General features: G+C 34.8%; 4 protein-coding genes across 4 annotated transcripts; 3 read left to right on the top strand and 1 right to left on the bottom strand.

Moving 5' to 3' along the window:
- Window positions 1–323: 323 nt before the first annotated feature.
- On the bottom strand, window positions 324–2298 carry LOC105965648 (RING/U-box superfamily protein). Its single transcript, XM_012990219.2, has 2 exons — window positions 2038–2298; window positions 324–1277 (listed from the first exon to the last, which is right to left on the bottom strand). Exon 2 carries the CDS (start codon window positions 1248–1250, stop codon window positions 528–530), a length of 723 nt encoding a protein of 240 aa, XP_012845673.1. The 5' UTR covers window positions 1251–1277; window positions 2038–2298; the 3' UTR covers window positions 324–527.
- Window positions 2299–4637: 2339 nt separating this feature from the next.
- Window positions 4638–5847, top strand: LOC105966287 (fatty acid elongase 3-like). The gene has a single exon (XM_088815607.1). It carries the CDS (start codon window positions 4710–4712, stop codon window positions 5640–5642), a length of 933 nt encoding a protein of 310 aa, XP_088671733.1. The 5' UTR covers window positions 4638–4709; the 3' UTR covers window positions 5643–5847.
- A 1107-nt stretch (window positions 5848–6954) lies between these two features.
- Window positions 6955–10120, top strand: LOC105965638 (putative 1-acyl-sn-glycerol-3-phosphate acyltransferase 4). The gene is made up of 4 exons (XM_012990207.2): window positions 6955–7172; window positions 8396–9162; window positions 9427–9557; window positions 9643–10120. Exons 2-4 carry the CDS (start codon window positions 8588–8590, stop codon window positions 10053–10055), a joined length of 1119 nt encoding a protein of 372 aa, XP_012845661.2. The 5' UTR covers window positions 6955–7172; window positions 8396–8587; the 3' UTR covers window positions 10056–10120.
- Window positions 10121–11443: 1323 nt separating this feature from the next.
- LOC105965657 (geranylgeranyl pyrophosphate synthase, chloroplastic) lies at window positions 11444–13793 on the top strand. Its single transcript, XM_012990226.2, has 2 exons — window positions 11444–12245; window positions 13164–13793. Exons 1-2 carry the CDS (start codon window positions 11693–11695, stop codon window positions 13715–13717), a joined length of 1107 nt encoding a protein of 368 aa, XP_012845680.2. The 5' UTR covers window positions 11444–11692; the 3' UTR covers window positions 13718–13793.
- Window positions 13794–19314: the final 5521 nt, after the last annotated feature.

Genomic DNA, 19314 nt, shown 5'->3' on the forward strand with positions numbered 1-19314 from the left:
AGTTAAAATACCAAAAACTTATATAGATATGCCACCATTAGACTTATAAATATATAACTGTATACAAAAGCTAAGAATAAAAACCATCAAAGAGAGAGAAATGACATGTACCTTGTTCGTTTGTAAGAAAAACATTTCCGTCGTATCTCAGCCCCCCATTACCTGATATCTTGATTCCTCGTTAGTCCAAGATGATTATCCTCGTATGTAAAAATTTGACATAATAGAGATACCAAGAAAAAATGCAAAGGCGTTCCATGAGAACATCGGAGACGAGTTAGTGAAGAAACGCAAGTGACACGGTGATAAGTTAGAGCATCAAATTGAGATGATGATAATTGTACATATTATATATAGCAAAATAATTTATTTTAAATCTACACCAAATAAAAGCGACAAATCCAAACGACGGAAACTGGCAAGCAGCTAGCGGCACCAGAACTATACAATGACTTTCCCTCTATATATATAAATATATTACTAAATATTGTTCCGAAAATCCAGCTTTAGAGCAAAGATTTACCCCGCTAACTCCAAATCAGAGTCAGAAGCACACTAAAAGCAATCACAAACATCAGCATCTTGAGCGTAGAATCCGCCTGCTGTTGCGGATTCACATGCTGAGGTACTCCATAACCAGCAGCAGGTGCACCATGAAACGCGTTCGGAAAACCAAACTGAAAACCGTGGCCCGGTCCATACATATTAGCATCCGGAAATCCATGCACTTGGATATTGAAAAACGAAGGGAACAGTCCACCGAGCGCAGTGGACAATGTGAAGTTCCCAAATCTAGCAGTAGCAGCAGGTGCAAACCCCCCAAAGGGGCCAAAACCCCCCATGAACCCATACCCTCCTTGGTCTGCGAAAGCATGGGCGTTTGGATCAGGCGGAGGAGCTGTTTCGGGTCGCTGACCCGTGGGTCGGTGGGGAATATCCGACCCGGGGAATGATTTGGAGCGGGGGTCCGTTGAATTCTTGCCCCGCCCGTATAAAGGTACTAACTTTTCCTCCTCGATGAGAGCTTTGCATACGGGGCAACCTTGGGAATGGGAATGGGAATGGATGTGGAGCCATTTGTAGAGGCAAGGCCAGCAAAAGAGGTGACCACAGAGTGTAACGATTGGATCTTGAGCCAATTCGAAGCAGATGTTGCACTCGAAATTTGCGGCGTCGCTGTTATTGTTGCTGCTTGAGCAAGAAGGGCTTGGGGGTTGTCTGTTTGTTGACTCCCCTAACCCACTTGCCATCTTACAACCTTAGAAAACGCAAAATACCTGTAAAATTTTAATACATCCGTGTAAATTGCCAATCTAAAATGTTATTAAACAGCTCGAAAGATATGAAAGTAGATGTAAATCATGAAAACCCCGAGACGTACAGCCGAGATTTACTTGAATCAAATTTTATCAAAGCGATCAACTCGTATAACAACAGCAGTTACTTTTACCACACGGAAATACAGATTTTATCAGGCTCAATTCAACGAACACATGAATTACGGTCAAAAGTTTCGTAACTTAAGCTCCTAAATTCGAAGCAGATAAAACGCAAAATACCAGTAAACATTGGATAAATCCACATAAATCCCCAAAAATTAAAACTTTAAATAACTCAAAAGGTGTAAATCATGAAAGCCCCAAGATGTTCGAGACGAGATTTACCGACATTCAATTTACCGAAACGAAATTTAAAATCTATACAAGAAAATCAATTGTTTGTACCACACAAAGATACAGATTTTATCAGGCTCAATTTCAACGAACACAGCAATTACGGTCAGAAGTTTGAAAATTAGGTTAAAAAAAATTCACAAACGCCCAAAAAATTGTCGGAATTGGCAACCTAATTCTGACTAATTCAACTCGATTCCTACAAAATCGCGACCAATTTTTACAGTCATCAGTCAATATCAGAAAAATTACGGCGTCAATAATTGAAACTGATCGGATCTTAGGCCAAATCAAAAACTCGTAAAATAAGATGAATTGAGCACATAAACACACACACACAAACACACAGTGTGAGAGAGCTGACCTGTGTATTCCGGGGAGCCGCACCGATCGACGGTGGGGAAAGGGGATCTTCTGAGAATCTGATTCCTACGGAAACGAGAAGAAGAAGGCGAACGGGGAGAATTCTGGATAATCAAATTTAAGAGGATTTGTCGAGGAAGACTTTCTACGGTGACGGATGATGGGATTTCTCCACGTGGACAGTTTTTATTGGATTATAATATTGACCTTTTTTTGGTGGATTTGACAGTGGGGGTTAGAATATTGAACACGCGTTTTGACGAGTTTGTATTACACTCTAAGAGCAACACGACTTTTAAATATTTCGATTATTTTTTTGGGTAAATTACAACCAGCACTGATGTATGGTCAGATTCCGAAAAAATTTCCTTTTGTTTCCATCTTTACACCTACGAATTGAATCTTTTTACAACTCCACCTTTATGTGTCAAATTCAATATGATCTTTTAGATTTCGTGGAATGTGCTCTATTTTGTATTCGTATTGTGTAAAAATACAGTTTTTTATGCACCATAATTTAATATATACAAGCCAAAAAACACATCTTATGATCATCTTTCTTCAAAATGTGGAGCTCCAATTAGATAAAACAGGTACAAAAGTGATAATATTCCATATAATCTAGAAGATTCCACTAAAATTGAAACCACAATGGTGGACGTGTAAGAAGATTCCAAAAAGGAGAGGGGTTTTCGTAATTTAACCATATCTCAAAGGTGATAATAATTTGCCCTTAATTTTTTGATTTTATAGAGAATAGTCCTTCCTCCTGATTATTCTAGTAATTTTGGAATCGTTTTGGGAGTTATTTTCTTTCATTTTATTTTTTGGAATATGTTTCGACAAAATAATTTGAAAACGAAAGTAATGTTTATTTATAAATTGAGAGGAAATAAAATAATTTGTAGCAGTCTAATCATTTTTAAACCTGCTAAAAAAATATACATTAGAAGGGAAATTGAAAAATAAAGTTACTTTTTTAGTGAATATATTTTTTAATGCAACGGTCAAATCTTTTTACTTAGCAGCCAAATTATATTTGAAAGGATAAACTTTAAAATTGTTATGAAAAATATTTTTGAAAAGATAAACAAAAGGTTGCGGCTATATGCAATACTCATTCCACTTGTGCAAGACCAAATTAAAGAAAGATTCCAAAAGATTCTATTTTATTAAGATGGAATGACAAGTATGCCCATAAATTAAATTGGCTTTTTTTTCTCATGTAAGACCAAATACAAATAATGAGAAAAAAACAAAAAATCGACACCAAGGTGTCGAAAAACTATGCTACAAATCGACACTTAAGCGTCGAATTTCATAGGTAAAAATCGACATTGACATGTCGAATTTATAGCACAAATTCAAATGTCGAATTTTATACCTAAAAATCGACATCTAAATGTCGAATTTTGTACCTCAAAATCGACATCTAAATGTCGATTTTTACCTGTAAAATTCGACCTGTACATGTCGAATTCGTTTGCGCGGGATTTTTTTTGGAAAATCGATATTCTAGCTAAAAAACCCCATAAATGCATACATTCTTGGGTTCTTCCATCGTATAATCTTCTATTTTGATATCTTTTGACTCCATACTTGTCATCTTTGTAAGATTTGTTGAGTTTTGATGATTTTGAATTTTTAGGTTTTGTGGGTAAATGGAGGAGGAAGGAGAAAGGTCTTGTGGGTTTTGGAAGATGGAGAAGATGAGATTTGGTCTTGTGGTTTTGTGGTCTTGTGGTTTTGTGGTCTTGTGATAGGGTTTTTTGTGTTTTTGAATTTTTGGTCTTGCATATTTGGAATTTTTTATTTTTTTAATAAATAAGGGTATTATAGTATTTATATATTAAAAATTTTAATTTGGTCTTGCACAAGTAGAATTAGTCTTGCATATAGCCGCAGCCTAAACAAAATCACAACATTCGGTTTTAGAAATTAATATAAAGGAAATGGAAACCAAACCAAACCAAACATTGCTTTTATGTTTCGAAATCATCGTTCATAGCTAATTTGTAGCTTATAGAAGAAAAAAAATTGTAGGGGATTATTTAAAATAGCCCTAATCGTTAGACTAGTTATTAACATTATTATTCAAATGTTTAACTTCAATTTAATGGATTCAAAAGGTATCATTAAGATAACGTAAATATATGGTTTGGTATATTATTCAAATGCTTATTAAGAATTAGTAACACTTTTTATCATGGGTTTACATCAATATCAAACACTTAATTATAGGTCTATCTTCCTAATAAGAGAAGCTTCCAAATTCTAAAGGTCAAAACACATGAGCTTGAAATTCAAGTAGATTATCTACCGTATTGAGCATGTGAGTCTGTGTCAATTGATCCAAATTCGAATCTCGTTTGTCAATAGTCAGTAGGTCGAATTTGTCACACATGGTTAGTCTAGTCTGATTTATATCTCGTATAATTTGCAAACTACTAAACGAGAGTGTAGGTTTATCCGATGCAGCTATATAAATATTTGCGGGTTTTTTTATTATAAAAAAAAGAAAAAAGGAAAATGAAAATTCTTTTGGAAACTTCCATTTATATTTTCTACATTGATGACATACAATTCCATTTATTTATTTGATTTGTTTTTAATCCCCCAAATTCTAATTTGTCCTTTAAATTAAGTCCTCCTCAATATTTAGAGAATAAAAAAATGACACTTTTTAAATTAATCCAAGACTTAAATTTCTTGTTATCGGAGCACCCATCGGTTGTCAACTTCCGGTGGAGCCCGACTGAGTCATGGGGGTCAACGTGGTCGTTCCTAATCACATCAATCTCCGCCTACATCGCCGCCGCTGCCGCCCTCCACATCTTCCTCCGCCTCCTCCGCCGCAAAAATCCCGTCCCCCTCGGCCCGATCCCAGCCCTCCACAGCCTCGCAACCGCCCTCGTGTCCGCCGCCATCTTCGCCGGAATGCTCGCCTCCTCCGCCGCCGAAATCCGCGACACCCGGTGGTTCTGGCGGCGGTCGAAAACCCCGTTCCAGTGGCTCCTCTGCTTCCCCCTCGGCACCCGCCCCTCCGGCAGGGTCTTCTTCTGGTCCTACATATTCTACCTCTCCCGATTCCTCCACATCTCCAGAACCTTCTTCGCGATCCTCAGAAACCCTAGAAAATTCCCCCAATTTCATCTGATCAACCACTCGATCCTCATCTGCATCGCCTTCCTCTGGCTCGAATTCTCCCAATCGTTTCAGGTCCTGGCGATCCTGTCGACGGCGCTGGTGTTCGCGGCGGTGCACGGCTACAGATTCTGCACGGAGATCGGAATCCTGCCGGAGAGCTACTCCCCGTCGTTCGTGATGCTCTGCCGGATTGTTTTGGTGGTGGCGAATTTAGGGTGGCATTTGGGGGTTATCGTGCTCCATTTCTGGAAAGGAGGGTGCAATGGGATGGGCGCGTGGGGTTTCAACACTGTGCTCAACGGCTTCGTCCTCTTGTTCGTGTTGAACTTTTACGTCAAAAAGTGCTTATTTTGTGAGAGAGATTTCGCTGCTGATTCTGGTGTTGAACTTGCAAAAGCTGCTGATGCAACTTCGGAAATAAGCTATAAGCTGCTGAATAATTCTTCCAATCGGTTGTGATTCTAGAGAGACAAACTTTGTTCATTACTCCTATTTTAGGTAAATTACGAAAAAACCCTGTAACTTAGACTAAATTACAAAAAACACCCCTACCTAATCTTAATTATCAACATCCCCTCGACGTTTGTTTCCGTCTTACATCAACCCCTTACAATATGATTTTTTTATGAATTTTTTTTATTTCCAGAGAATATTTTCCAATAAATGTCAATTCTACCCTTACATACGTAAAACGTATTGAAGGTATCCATGCACAAATGTAAAAAAGTTTGCCTATGTATGTTATAATGGTTCGTATTAGCAATCCACGAAGTGTAGAATTGATATTTTTTTGGGGAATATTCCCTGAAATCGAAAAGATTCGTGAGAATCATACTATAATGAGGTCGGTGAAATAATGAAATACCATAATACATTGATTTTATATTTTCATTGATCTCTTAATAATAACCTCTATTTTCTTCGTACAAATTAACCACATCTAATTCATGTCCATAAGTCCATTTCTATAATATTTACGGTTTTGTAAATGTTACATCACGTGAAATACATATGATGATTTTGCACCATTGATCTACACATAATAACACACACATGTATATGTGTATGTACGCTAAATGGATGATTATTTGTATAGATATATGGTACGAAATCATCCGATGCACATATTTAACATCTTATAGACCATTTTTTCGCTTTTTGGATAATTTAGTATGACCACTTTTACTTTGAGACTCTAATATGGATATAAAATTACTTCTTGGGACTTTATTGATATAAGATTTTTTAAATCGGATTTTTTTCCCTAAAATTAAAACCCTTTCTATATAAAAAGGCAAATTACGGCCACCCTCACGAGATAATATCAAATTACGAAAAAATCTCTAATATTTGGGTAATTACAACAACTCCTCAGCTATGTATGTTTTTACACGTCCATCCTTACAGTGTTAAATTTAACTATATAGAAATAGGAAATGCATAGTTAAGAGGGATGGTATCAATTACCCAAATAAAGAATGGTTTTTTTCGTAATTCCTCGGAAGTGGACGTAATTTACCCTAAAAAGAGACACAATAATTCACAAAATATGATTGTTCTATTTAATAATTCCTTTGAAAATGTCAATGAGAATTTTATTTATTACGCTACTAGCCATAGTCCAGAAACTACTGCCGGCGAATGGTCAAACGTATGCCCTAAATCATTGACTTTTTGAAAAATCAACCACTAGATTTACTCCCCACATACCTACGTGGCACTGTGGTACACCACACCCGATTACTGCCCATACAAATTTCGCAGACACTACAGTCATATACAGCGATAATTTCCTGTTATATTCCCCCAATACATGCTTACAACGTTCGCACATATATACATACATATATATATATATATATATATGTATGTATATATATATATATATATATAATATATATATAACCATTCAGAGTGGGGGAAAAAGTATAATTTGTCATTTAGTCGTCGTCTTCTTCAGCATTTCCAATTCAACGTTGCGTGTTGCGGGTAAGTAATTGGGGAGAATTTTTCTCTGTTTTTTTCTGCGATTTTTTTTTATTTGGATTTTTTTTAATTATGATTTTGCTTTATCTTTATTTATCAGAGAATTTTATTAATTTGTTAATTCTATGTATTTTTGTTGGAGTTGAATTGGTGATGGTTTAGTTAATTTCGATTCGCATTGTTTTGATGAAATGTGGGGGTGAGGTTCACCGCATTGCAATAAATTTACAATTAATGCCACTATCAGATTTATTGCCTATTTCTGGATGTGTGATTTCGATTGGTTCAATTGACTTTTTTTTTTTTTTTTTTTAATTTATTATTTAATGATAGGATCACTTTGAAAAATCGTTCACAGAAATTTCAAATTTCAATTTGGTGTTGCTTGAAGAATTAGGAGTGTGAGTGGAAATCGGAATGGAATTTCCGAATTCTGAAAATTTCGATTGTTTTTGGAATAGAATTGGCATATTAGATTCCAATTTTTGATTCAATATAAATTTCTGAAAATTTCGAGTTTTTCAGAAAATTGCGCATGTACAATAGCACTACTAATTTGCATTGGATCCGAAATTTTCGATTTGGAACAAGTTTTTCAATTCCTAATTCCGAAATTTCGATTCCCGATTTTTTGGAACAAGTTTTTCAATCCTAATTCTAAAATTTCGATTTCCGATTTTTTGTAACAAGTTTTTCAATTCCTAATTCCTACGATCCCCGATTATTTCGGAACAAGTTTTTCAATTCCTAATTCCCCGATATTTAAATTTGCGATTTTTTAGAACAAATTTGTTTGGTTTTTCACTTCTGAAAAAATTATAAATTTTCCGAAAGTTGTAATTAATTAGTAGTGTTGATGTCGAGTTTGAACAAATTAAACACTGAAATTATGAATTTGAAGGTAAAAATGTTTACATTGTCAAATCAGGGACTGGTAGTTGACTCTCAAAAGAATGGTTGGTACATTTTCATTACAAGCTTCGTCATCCTTAAATAATCAACTATCCATTAATACTTCATCGATAGTAGGTTTCAATGTTCACTTCGATGCTGCACATTGCCACAATTAATACTTTTTTTTCAAAACATAGTTTTGTACGAGCTTCGGGTGTTATTTATTATTGATCAGAATCAAATCACTTTTACTTGTTACACGACCATGATAAACTCATCGAAATATTTACAAGTTAAGTTGATACCGAAATTTGTGGTCGTCTTTCTTGCAGGTAAGACTCTGTTGTTCGAAGAGGGTCATCTTCTATTGTTAGCAGCACTTAACACCTTCGAAGAGTAGACAATCATTTCATTTTCGTGCCGTTTTTCGCGGTTTTGGTTGGAGATAAGAGCAGTGTGATGAATAGTTCGGTAGTTCCTAATCGGCATTGACCATTTCTTTGCTCGAAACAATAAAAAAATCGATGAAAATGGAGATTAAACAATTAAAGTCTACCGAGGGATTAAAGCATTTCCCGCTGACTCCTTTCAGAATATTTAGGGGTGTGCTATGTTTAGTAATTTATGTCTCGACCGCATTTATGTTCTTGGTGTACTTTTTACCCGTAGCGGCTATATTCCTACGTCTTTTTAGCATACACTACAGTCGGAAATCTGTCGCGTTTCTGTTCGGTCTTTGGCTAGGTATGTGGCCGTTCTTATTCGAAAAAATAAACAAGACTAAGTTCATCTTTTCTGGGGAGAGAGTTCCGGTGGAAGAGCGTGTTTTAATTATCGCCAACCATAGAACCGAGGTTGATTGGATGTACCTATGGAATCTAGCACTGCGCAAAGGGTGTTTAGGGTATATAAAATATGTTCTCAAGAGTAGTTTGATGAAACTGCCCGTTTTCGGATGGGGGTTTCACTTCTTGGAGTTTATACCCGTGGAAAGAAAATGGGAAGTTGATGAACCGGTAATGCAGCAAATGCTCTCGACCTTTGCCAATCCGCGGGACCCACTTTGGCTTGCGATTTTCCCCGAAGGAACTGATTATGAGTAAGATTTCGTCATTCCCTTTGTTTTTTATCTTCCTCGATATTAAGGCTCTGTTTGGATCAAAGAAAATGCCAAGTAAAATGATTATTCGTGAAAGATTTTGCATTTTTATTTTTCTCATTTCAAAACCCACGAGCCAAACATAACCTAAACGAAATATTATTCGTGAAAGATGGGATCTTTGCCTTTTTGTCCCAAGCATAACCTTTTTATCTTTACCTTGCAACTCGATAATAACACAATCTATACTAATTTATCGTACAGCGAAGAGAAGTGCACGAAAAGTCAAAAATATGCCGAGGAAAACGGATTGCCAATACTAACAAATGTGCTACTTCCGAAAACCAGAGGCTTCCATGCTTGTTTGGAGATCCTACGTGGCTCTTTCGATGCAGGTTCTTCCGAATTCCTTCTTTAACTAAATTTAATAACTTCATGATAATCATATGATCTAATGTGTTTTTTTTAAATTATCGGCAGTTTATGATGTGACAATTGCGTACAAGAACCGATCACCTTCCTTCACGGACAATGTATTTGGAGTCGACCCTTCTGAAGTACACATGCACTTTCGACGGATCCCGATCGGCGAAATCCCGGCGTCTGAAGCCGATGCCGCCACTTGGTTGGTCGATGCATTTCATATAAAGGATCAATTGCTCAATGAATTCATTGCGAAAGGCCGTTTTCCTGACGAAGGTACGGAGGAAGAACTCTCGACTCTGAAATGTTTGGCTAATTTTGCGGTTGTGATTAGTTTAACTGTCGTATTCACTTTTCTCACCTTCTGGTCGTCTGTTTGGTTTAAGGTGTACGTAGTTTTAGCCATCGTGTTCCTTTCTTTTGCTACTTATTTCAATATTAGACCTTCTCCTGTTTGTGGATCTAAATAAAACATACGTTTGTGGGGGGAATATTTGTGAATCGATGATTATCCTAAAGTGCAGATTTTTACGTTCTTTTTTTTTTTTTTTTTTTTTCGTTTCTTGTTGGGGATGATAATAATCTGTGTCTGAATATTTTCTACATAACTCGATTATAGAGATAATCATTAAAGTATGAGTATTTGCTCGTTATCCTCTGTTCGAAAGTCTACTGCATCGTATTACTGTATTATTTGCTCATCCAACAATGTGCGTTTTCTCACATATATTTTTTTTGATCGAAACTCCAATTTGCATTGTTCTAAATTGCGTTTGAAAGCTAACGAATGGAGCTAAAACGATTATGTTTTGTGTGTTTGATTGAATTAGTTCGGTTTAGTAACGTGAAATGTTTTGACCATAACTCTCTCGTCCAAAATCCAATGACATTGATTCGAAATGCATTCAAAATCAAATTAACGCAGCTACGTTTTTTATGTTTTGAATTTGTGTTGATTTGGATTGAAACGTGGACCGAATGTGTCGGTTCAGTAACGTGGAAAACCCGGTTTAATAAGCTTCTAAAATTCTATTTAAGTAACTGCGTTTGTTATTTTGCTCGTGACTCTCTCGTCTGAAATCCAATTTTAATAATTTTAAGTTGCATTTGAAAGTCTACAAACGGAGTTACAACTTTATGTCTTGTGTTGTTTGAGATTTGGATTGAACTATGGACAAAATATATATTAGTTTATATTTTATAATGTCAACATTTAGGTTGAGTAAACTAGAATTAAATAAAGTCTATAACCTGAATAAATAAAAGAATAAAAAAAATCAAACAAATGAAGAAAGCTAGAATTTAGTATTTACTTCGAAAGGAAAATTATATTTAAGGGACTTTTTACTAATTGTCCAATATAAAATTATACAAAGTTATATCCTTTAGACATGGGACTTGGTTGGTTTTTAACCAACAACCAATCCATTACTCTTAATATTTTTGATTGTATCGGCAACGGTTTTCAAGTATGGAGAAAATTGATTTGTCGGATGAGACAGTTTTTAGGTTGGTAATCGACCGACCTATAAAAATTGTGGGAGCAAGTATGAATAAAGTTGGTCTGTCGGATGAATCAATTTTTAGGTTTGTAACCGACCGACCCATAAAAGATTGGGTCGGCAATATTTTTCAAGTACGAGCAAAATTGATTTATCGGATGAGTCGATTTCCCAATCCTAATAATATCTTAATGACAAACACGTCATTTCCATTTTGATAAATTTCCACTCCTAAATCTTGAAATTACTACAAATTGTACTTAAACATCTGGATGGATTTTGCATCATTTTATATTTTAATGGAAAATTAAAAAAAAAAAAAATTGGAAAAAGAAAGAAGATGGATCATCCACCTTGTGTTGATTGGTTACTTGTCAAGTTTTCTTACACCTTATCTCTTCACTCTTCCTTCCATCTTCTTCCCACGTTGTCTTCTTCTTCTTCTTCTTCTTCTTCTTCTACCTTTTCTTTATTTATTATTATTTTTTTTAAACATATATATTATGTGTAAGTATTTCAACCCTTTAATCAATTTAAAACTACCCCATTATTAAAAAAATAAATAAAGACTGCAACTTTTTTCATAGGTGAAGAAATCAAGAAAGATGAGATCTATGAATCTTGTGGATTCATGGGTTCAGACAACATACTCCACTTTCAAGCAACCAATCCCATGTAAATCCTTCATCGGCTTCATCTGCCGGCCCGGTATTAAGCCCGGTTTTCCCAGATCGAAAAAGCCCATTTCTTCTCTCGGCGTTTCCGCCATTATCGCCGAGGAGGAACCCAAGATCGACGCCGCCGCCGCCGCCAAACCTCCGCCGTTCAATTTCAATGCTTATGTTGCCGAGAAGGCTAATTTTGTCAACAAGGCACTCGACGACGCCGTTCCGGTGAGGAGCCCGCCGATGATCCACGAGGCGATGCGGTACTCGCTGCTGGCCGGAGGGAAGAGGGTCCGGCCGATGCTCTGCATCGCCGCCTGCGAGGTGGTCGGCGGCCACCTGTCCGCCGTCGTCCCCGCCGCCTGCGCGGTGGAGATGATACACACTATGTCACTCATCCACGACGACCTGCCCTGTATGGACGACGACGACCTCCGCCGTGGGAAGCCCACCAACCACGTTGTTTACGGCGAGGATGTGGCTGTGCTGGCAGGTACAACTTTAAATCATATATTATAATAATATTAATGCCGTATAACCTCGATAAATTGATACTCGATAAATTAATTATCGCAGAAAGTAATAATTTCTTTTGGTCCCAACTCGGTCAAAACCTACTAAATTATTAGTTCGATAATTTAATATTTCGCTAAATTAATAGAATTTTGCTAGTCGCGATTCTATTTATTTATAGAGCTTTTAAGTGTATGTTGTTTTAGAATATCAATATTGAATTAATTTGAAATTAGTAAATTCTGTCAAAACATCAAATTCACAAATGGAGTGAGTTATTAGTTGGAATGGAAATCGGATGAATCGGAATTAGCACTTTCGGAAAAATTGCAATTTTTTCGGAAGTGAAAAACTAATTCCAATTATGTACTAAAGAAAATTGGAAAAGTAGGAAATCGGAATTCTTTTTGATAGGAATCAGCGGAATTCGGAAAATTCCAATTATGTAGTCGCCTAAAATATAAAATGCATTATAATATTGATATTATAATAGTAATTTTTCGAAAAAAAATGGAATTTCGGAAATTAAAATTTGATTGAAAATTGAAATCTCATATATATTTCAATTCGGTTCCAAAAAAATCGGTTGAATCGAAATTTTTGAAATTCAGAATGAAAAATATTGTTCTTAAAATCGAAAAAAATCAGAATGGAATCGTCGGAAACCGGATATTTCTTTCTGATGTCCACACCTAGTAAGTATTGACGAGCAATTAGTTGGAAGGGTAATTTAGTCCTATTATCTTTTTTTTCTAAAATTATACCTATTTATTAATTAGCATACATGCGTCGAAACATTAAACGAAAAGTCGAAAAGTGGATTATTTTATTCTGAAATCAAGAATATAAATGAAATCTTGATTACTCACCCTCTTGATTCTGTTCTTGCCGGGCACAGGTGATTCTCTACTAGCATTTGCATTCGAGTTCATGGCCACCGCCACCAAGGGGGTGGCGCCAAGCCGGGTCCTAGCGGCAGTAGGCGAGCTGGCGAAAGCCATCGGCGCAGAGGGGCTAGTGGCGGGGCAGGTGGTGGACTTGAGCTGCACCGGCAACAACACAAACGTTGGATTAGATACACTCGAGTTCATACACATACACAAGACCGCCGCACTATTGGAAGCCTCCGTAGTATTGGGGGCCATATTAGGGGGCGGGAGCCCCGACCAAGTGGAGAAATTGAGGACGTTCGCCCGAAAAATCGGGCTCCTCTTTCAAGTGGTGGACGATATTTTGGACGTGACAAAGTCGTCGGAGGAATTGGGCAAAACGGCCGGAAAAGATTTGGCGGTGGATAAGACTACTTATCCGAAGCTGTTGGGAATCGAGAAGGCTATGGAGTTCGCCGAGAAGTTGAACGAGGAGGCGAAGGAGCAGTTGTCGGATTTCGATCGGGATAAGCGGGCCCCACTTGTTGCTTTGGCTGATTACATTGCTCATAGGCAGAATTAAATTAAATTAGATGCATTTTTGTTTGGAATGTGATGTTGTTGTAGCAAATTCTTGTGGGAGTATTTTTTTTTTTTTTATGCATTATTTACACTCGGATGCAGTTGTTGGATACTTGACATAAATGCATTGACTGTGGTGTTTATAAGCACACAAAGATAACATGAGTGTTTTATATATATATATATATATATATATATATATATATATATATATATATATATATATATATATATATATATATATATATATATATATATATATATATATATATATTTTTTTGTAAATTATGGCGACACCCGCTAAAGTAAGGTCAGATTACGAAAAAAATCCTTCATATTTGGGTAATTACAACCACCTATCAACTATGAATCTTCATACATGTCCACCCTTATGGTGTTAAATTCAACAGAATCTTCTAGATTTCGTGGAATATTCTTTAGTTTGCACTCGTTTAACATCGTTTTGTTAAACAATGTAGTTTCTAATGCACAACTATTTACAAGTCAAGAGACACATCTTATTATTATCTTATTTCAAAATGTGGAGCTCGAATGGGGTAAACGGGTACAAAATGGAGAATATTCCACATAATCTAAAAGATTCCACTAAATTTAATACTTTAAGAGTGAACATGTAAGAAGTTTGATAGTTGAGCGATGTGGTTGTAATTACCCAAACATAATGGGTTTTTTTTTCGTAATTTAACTTTACCTCAAGGGGTGGCCGTAATAACCCGTAGTATTACGTTTTCAAAATTAGGAAGCCACTACAAGGATTAGTTTTACATCTAACAGAATCCAAACATAAGTACTTAAAGAAAAGGGTTTTCACAAAAATAACATAATTGGATTTTGTGGGCTTTGGGCATCTTTAAGAACATTATCAATATCAATTTCTTGTGCTTTTGTGGGTATATTCATTGTTATCAAAATCGTACGATTTACGATTTGAATCGTACGATTCGATTCGATTTGAATCCTTTTCGATTCAAATCGTTGAATAAATCGGAAATCTTAAAAAATCGTACGATTTACCTTCGATTTCTACGATTTACGATTCAATTTACGATTTTTACGATTTGTACGATTTTCAGAAAATATGTATATTTTCAGAAAAAAAAATTAAAAATTGTGTTAAAATATTAAATTTGAAGTACAAATACAATAATTTATGATAATTCCTCGTAATACCAACACTTTTACCTCCTATAATGACTATTTTTTCTTCTTTTAATATTGTTCATCTCCAATTGTATTTTTTTTTAAATCGATAATATTTTTATTGTACTTTTATATATATATTATTTTTTTTATTATTTTTTTATTTTTTCTTCTTTAATATTGTTCATATCCAATTGTATTTTTTTTAAATCGATAATATTTTTATTGTCCTTTTTTTTAATATTTATACTTTTTTTATATTTATATTTTTTTTATATTTATATTTTTATTGTTCTTTACAACTCTAATAATATTTTAAAGTAGGAGATATATTCAAGAGAGTTTTACTCTTTTTTTCTTTTCAATGTTATATTTGATTTAATCGGACATATCGATTGCCATCAACTAATTGCTTATAAGAGTTTGCATGAGATCTTGAATGTATATTAGTTGAACCTAATAACAATAAAAAATTTGCATTGCTGAATACTACAAATTAAATGAAATTCTTTTAATATTAAACTTTTTATTTTTATTGTGTTAAATTTTTGTAAAGTCCATTTACTAGGAAATTTTAAATATTAGCATATTAATCATATAACTTTGTAGTTTGGTTAGATTTCTATGCAAATATGTATATATATATATATATATATATATATATATATATATATATACATATATATATATATATATATATATATATATATATATATATATATATATATATTTTGTTGTTAATATTATACAATGTCTCATAAATAAGTATACATCATTTAATATATTAATATTTTAATGAAATTTAATAAATCTTACGATTTACGATTCGTTACGATTTACGATTCGCAATTTTGACAAAACGATTTGATAAGCATGCGGTATATTAATCCTAGGATGCACCGAAATTTATGTAAGGTACATTGTGGAAGTTTTGGCCCGAATGAATTGATGGGCCGAAGCCTATTTTTCAATATTGCCCGCTGTCTTCTAAGATCAGTTTGTTTGGGCTTGGTTCGAATTCAATTTACAGGACGAGTGTGTAAGGATCTAGAATTTGATCGTATCCGTTGATTTTAAGGTTTTAATCATGACTTTTCTTTTTTCCATATTCAAGCTCTTTCATTTCTCTCTATTCACTCATTTTGATTCTCCTTCGAGGATTTATAGATATTAGGGAGTGAGTGTATAAACAGCTAAAGATGTGATCGAGTTCGAATTCAACTTTTTGTCGAGCAAGATCATCGAATTCATGAGCCGATTCAGCTCATTTACACCCCTATTCACGGCCCTGATAGTATGTATCACAATCTACAAAAGATATATTTCTCTACCTATGCGCTTCATATGTAATTTGATCATTAGTATTTTAAGAACAAATACGAAAATATATATATATTCGTATGTATATATATATATATATATATATATATATATATATATATATATATATATATATATATATATATATATATATATATATATTTTAAAGTAGGCAAATATTATTTTGAATTAATGGGTTTTGTGGAAATTTTAACAAAAAATAGTAATTTAAAAAAAAAAAATAATAATAATAATAATTGTCAACATTGTGATCATTGCCCATGTGACGCGAACATGCATGTCTTCTTTCTATCCTCACTTTCCCCATATCCAAGTTCAACGCGCCAGATAAAGACCACCGAAACAATCCAACGGCTCAAGATCAGGACACCGTAGATCAACGGCTCACGATGCTCCTTTTGTGGCGGGAAATTGTTTTTCCCTTTTCCCCCCTATGGAGGGAAAATCTTCACGATTAATATTTGTTTTGGTTTTTTTTTTGTTTTTTTCGATGATATACAGAGCATAGGCATGGGAATAAAAAAGTTGAGGGGCAGAAAAAGTAAATACATAAAATATTAATATATATGCATACACTGAATTTGTACGTATAGTTTTGTGGGGCCCACGGCGCGTAAATCAATGTCGGATAGGACAACACCGACGGCAGGTGACTTTCCGATACGATTTTTGTAAGTAGCCCTCTTTACCTTAAAATAAGCGTGTTTGTTTATTTTACTAAAACACCCTTTGATTTTCTTTTATGTTCCTCTAATTCATTAAATTCATGACATTTATTTATTTATTCATGTATCTCAAAATTCATTTGATAGTGTCATTAAATTCTTGCACTTGAAAAGACTGATGGAATGCATCGAAATTAACTTTTTTCGGATTTTTTTTTTAAATATTATTGAAAGTACAAAACTAATTTAAATTTCAATCACAATATTTTCGAATTCTAGGAATTCAATCCAATTTCATGACTTATGGAAATTTTGGAATTTCAGAAATCACGAAAGTTTTAACATTTTTTCTAAAATTAGAAACTTTCGTACATTAAAAAAAATAAGAACACGCACTTTGATTAAATTGTAGAACTAAAACTATTAAAATGAGAAATTATAATATTTTAAAAATAACTACAATCTTCCAATTGCACTAGACACCTATTTTTAATGCCACAAAATTTTAAACCCACAACATGATTAAGCCACAAGAAAGAAACCTTTTATTTATTTTTATTTTTATTATTTTTTTTACGTGAGAAGTAGCAAAGAAAAGACTTTTGACAACGACATAGCCATAAGGTAAAAATAAAATTGAATATTTAATTTATTTTATACTAAAATAGATAAATAAAATATAATATATATTACTGGTGTATATTTTGGGAAAAAATCGGAATGTTTTGAATTAAATTGAATAGAAAATCGTAAATTTAAAATATTTTTTATATAATTTCAATTCTATAAAAGAAATTGTAAAATATCGAAAATCAGAATTTTGCAAATCAGAATGAAAAAATTGTTCCAAAATCTATCTTTTCGAATTAGAACCAACAGAAAATTAGAAATTCCGTTCCAACTTTAACCCCTTATTTAAAATAGGGGTCTTAAGATATAGGTCCCTAGTGATAAACCTAATTAGAACTAAATGACAAGCTCAACTAAACATTTGCTTCACATCCTTTATAAAATTTATTCCGAAAATGCCCTTTCACTCATTTTTATTTTTTCAATTTTCACTCTAACATTTTCTACATTATTATAAACAGTTTTTTTTCCTTATTTTTTATGTTTTATTGGAAATTACGAGAAACAAAATTGTTAAATAATTCAGCAAATTTTAAAAATACTATGGTGCACTATGGTATACTATGGTGTACTATAATTTTTACAACATTATTAAAAAATAAATCTTACATGATATTGAAAATTACGAAAAAAAATTTAATTTTCGTTTTTGTTAATTCAAGCTACATATATTTTAATTTTTTTTTTTTAATTTATTTGTTGTCAATATTGTAGTATACCATGTAGACTATTGTAGTATACCATGTAAACTATAGTATACTACAGTGTACTATAGTCTACTACGGTATACTACCAAACCCTAGCAGCCAACAACACCCAATCTCGCCAACCCTTCGTAAACACAGCAGCCGTCAAACCCTAAAAACCAACACCGCCGACCACCACAGCCCCCCAACACCGCCGACCACCGCAGCCACCAACACCGCCGGCCACCGCAGCCCCCAACACCACCGGCCACCACAGCCCTCCCCACCGCCGACCACCGCAGCCCCCAACACCACCGACCACCACAGCCCCCCAACATCGCCGACCACCGCAGCCTTCAACACTGCCGACCACCACAACCCCCAACACCGCCGACGACCACAGCCCCCCAACATCGCCGACCACCGAAGCCCCCAACACCGCCGACCACCGCAGCCCCCAACACCGCCGACCATCGCAGCCCCCCAACACCGCCGACCACCGCAGCCCTCCAACACCGCCTCGACCACCACAAACCCCCAACACCGCCTCGACCACCACAACCCCTCGCCGTCGCCTCGACCACCACAACGCCTTGCCGGAAGATAAAGAGGCGAGAGAGAGAGGGAGAAGAAGAGGCGAGAGGCGAGAGGCGTAAACAAAAAAAAAATCTGAGAGGAAGAGGCGAGAGCGAGAGGGAGAGGGAGCGGCGAGATGCGAGAGAGAAAACTAAAAAAAAAATGATTAGTTGAATAAACGTGGGATATTATATTTAGGGTATAAGGGCAAACTAGGGATAAAATAAAAATTAGGGATGTGGGTCATATATTATTTCAAAATAGGGATTTAATTAAAAGATTAAATTTAAGGTTGTCATTTAGTTCAAATTAGGTTTCATTTAAGGGACTCTTAGCATATTAACCCTTTAAAATAATTTGAATATAATATTTTGCCTCTCATCATATAAATATAGTTTAATTGACATTATTTCGTGTCTTGCACAATTGGTGATACGAGGGAATGAATACATGATGAATTAAAAAAAAAAAAAAGACCAAGGGGTATTTACGTCATTTAACGAAGCACGGAACCAAGTCAAACCGTCAACCCCCCTGTA

Source organism: Erythranthe guttata, chromosome 3 (genome assembly GCF_056151865.1).
Source record: "Erythranthe guttata isolate IM_541 chromosome 3, IM_541, whole genome shotgun sequence".
NCBI lineage: Eukaryota > Viridiplantae > Streptophyta > Magnoliopsida > Lamiales > Phrymaceae > Erythranthe > Erythranthe guttata.

What these genes read in the sequence shown, in the direction of transcription:
- LOC105965657 (XM_012990226.2), top strand. Translation starts at nt 11,693, where the DNA reads ATGAGATCTATGAATCTTGTGGATTCATGGGTTCAGACAACATACTCC. An exon ending in GGATGTGGCTGTGCTGGCAG is followed by an intron (nt 12,246 to 13,163) that starts GTACAACTTTAA and finishes TGCCGGGCACAG; the next exon opens with GTGATTCTCTACTAGCATTT.
- LOC105966287 (XM_088815607.1), top strand. Translation starts at nt 4,710, where the DNA reads ATGACACTTTTTAAATTAATCCAAGACTTAAATTTCTTGTTATCGGAG.
- LOC105965638 (XM_012990207.2), top strand. Translation starts at nt 8,588, where the DNA reads ATGAAAATGGAGATTAAACAATTAAAGTCTACCGAGGGATTAAAGCAT. An exon ending in CCCGAAGGAACTGATTATGA is followed by an intron (nt 9,163 to 9,426) that starts GTAAGATTTCGT and finishes TTTATCGTACAG; the next exon opens with CGAAGAGAAGTGCACGAAAA. An exon ending in ACGTGGCTCTTTCGATGCAG is followed by an intron (nt 9,558 to 9,642) that starts GTTCTTCCGAAT and finishes AATTATCGGCAG; the next exon opens with TTTATGATGTGACAATTGCG.
- LOC105965648 (XM_012990219.2), bottom strand. Translation starts at nt 1,250, where the DNA reads ATGGCAAGTGGGTTAGGGGAGTCAACAAACAGACAACCCCCAAGCCCT.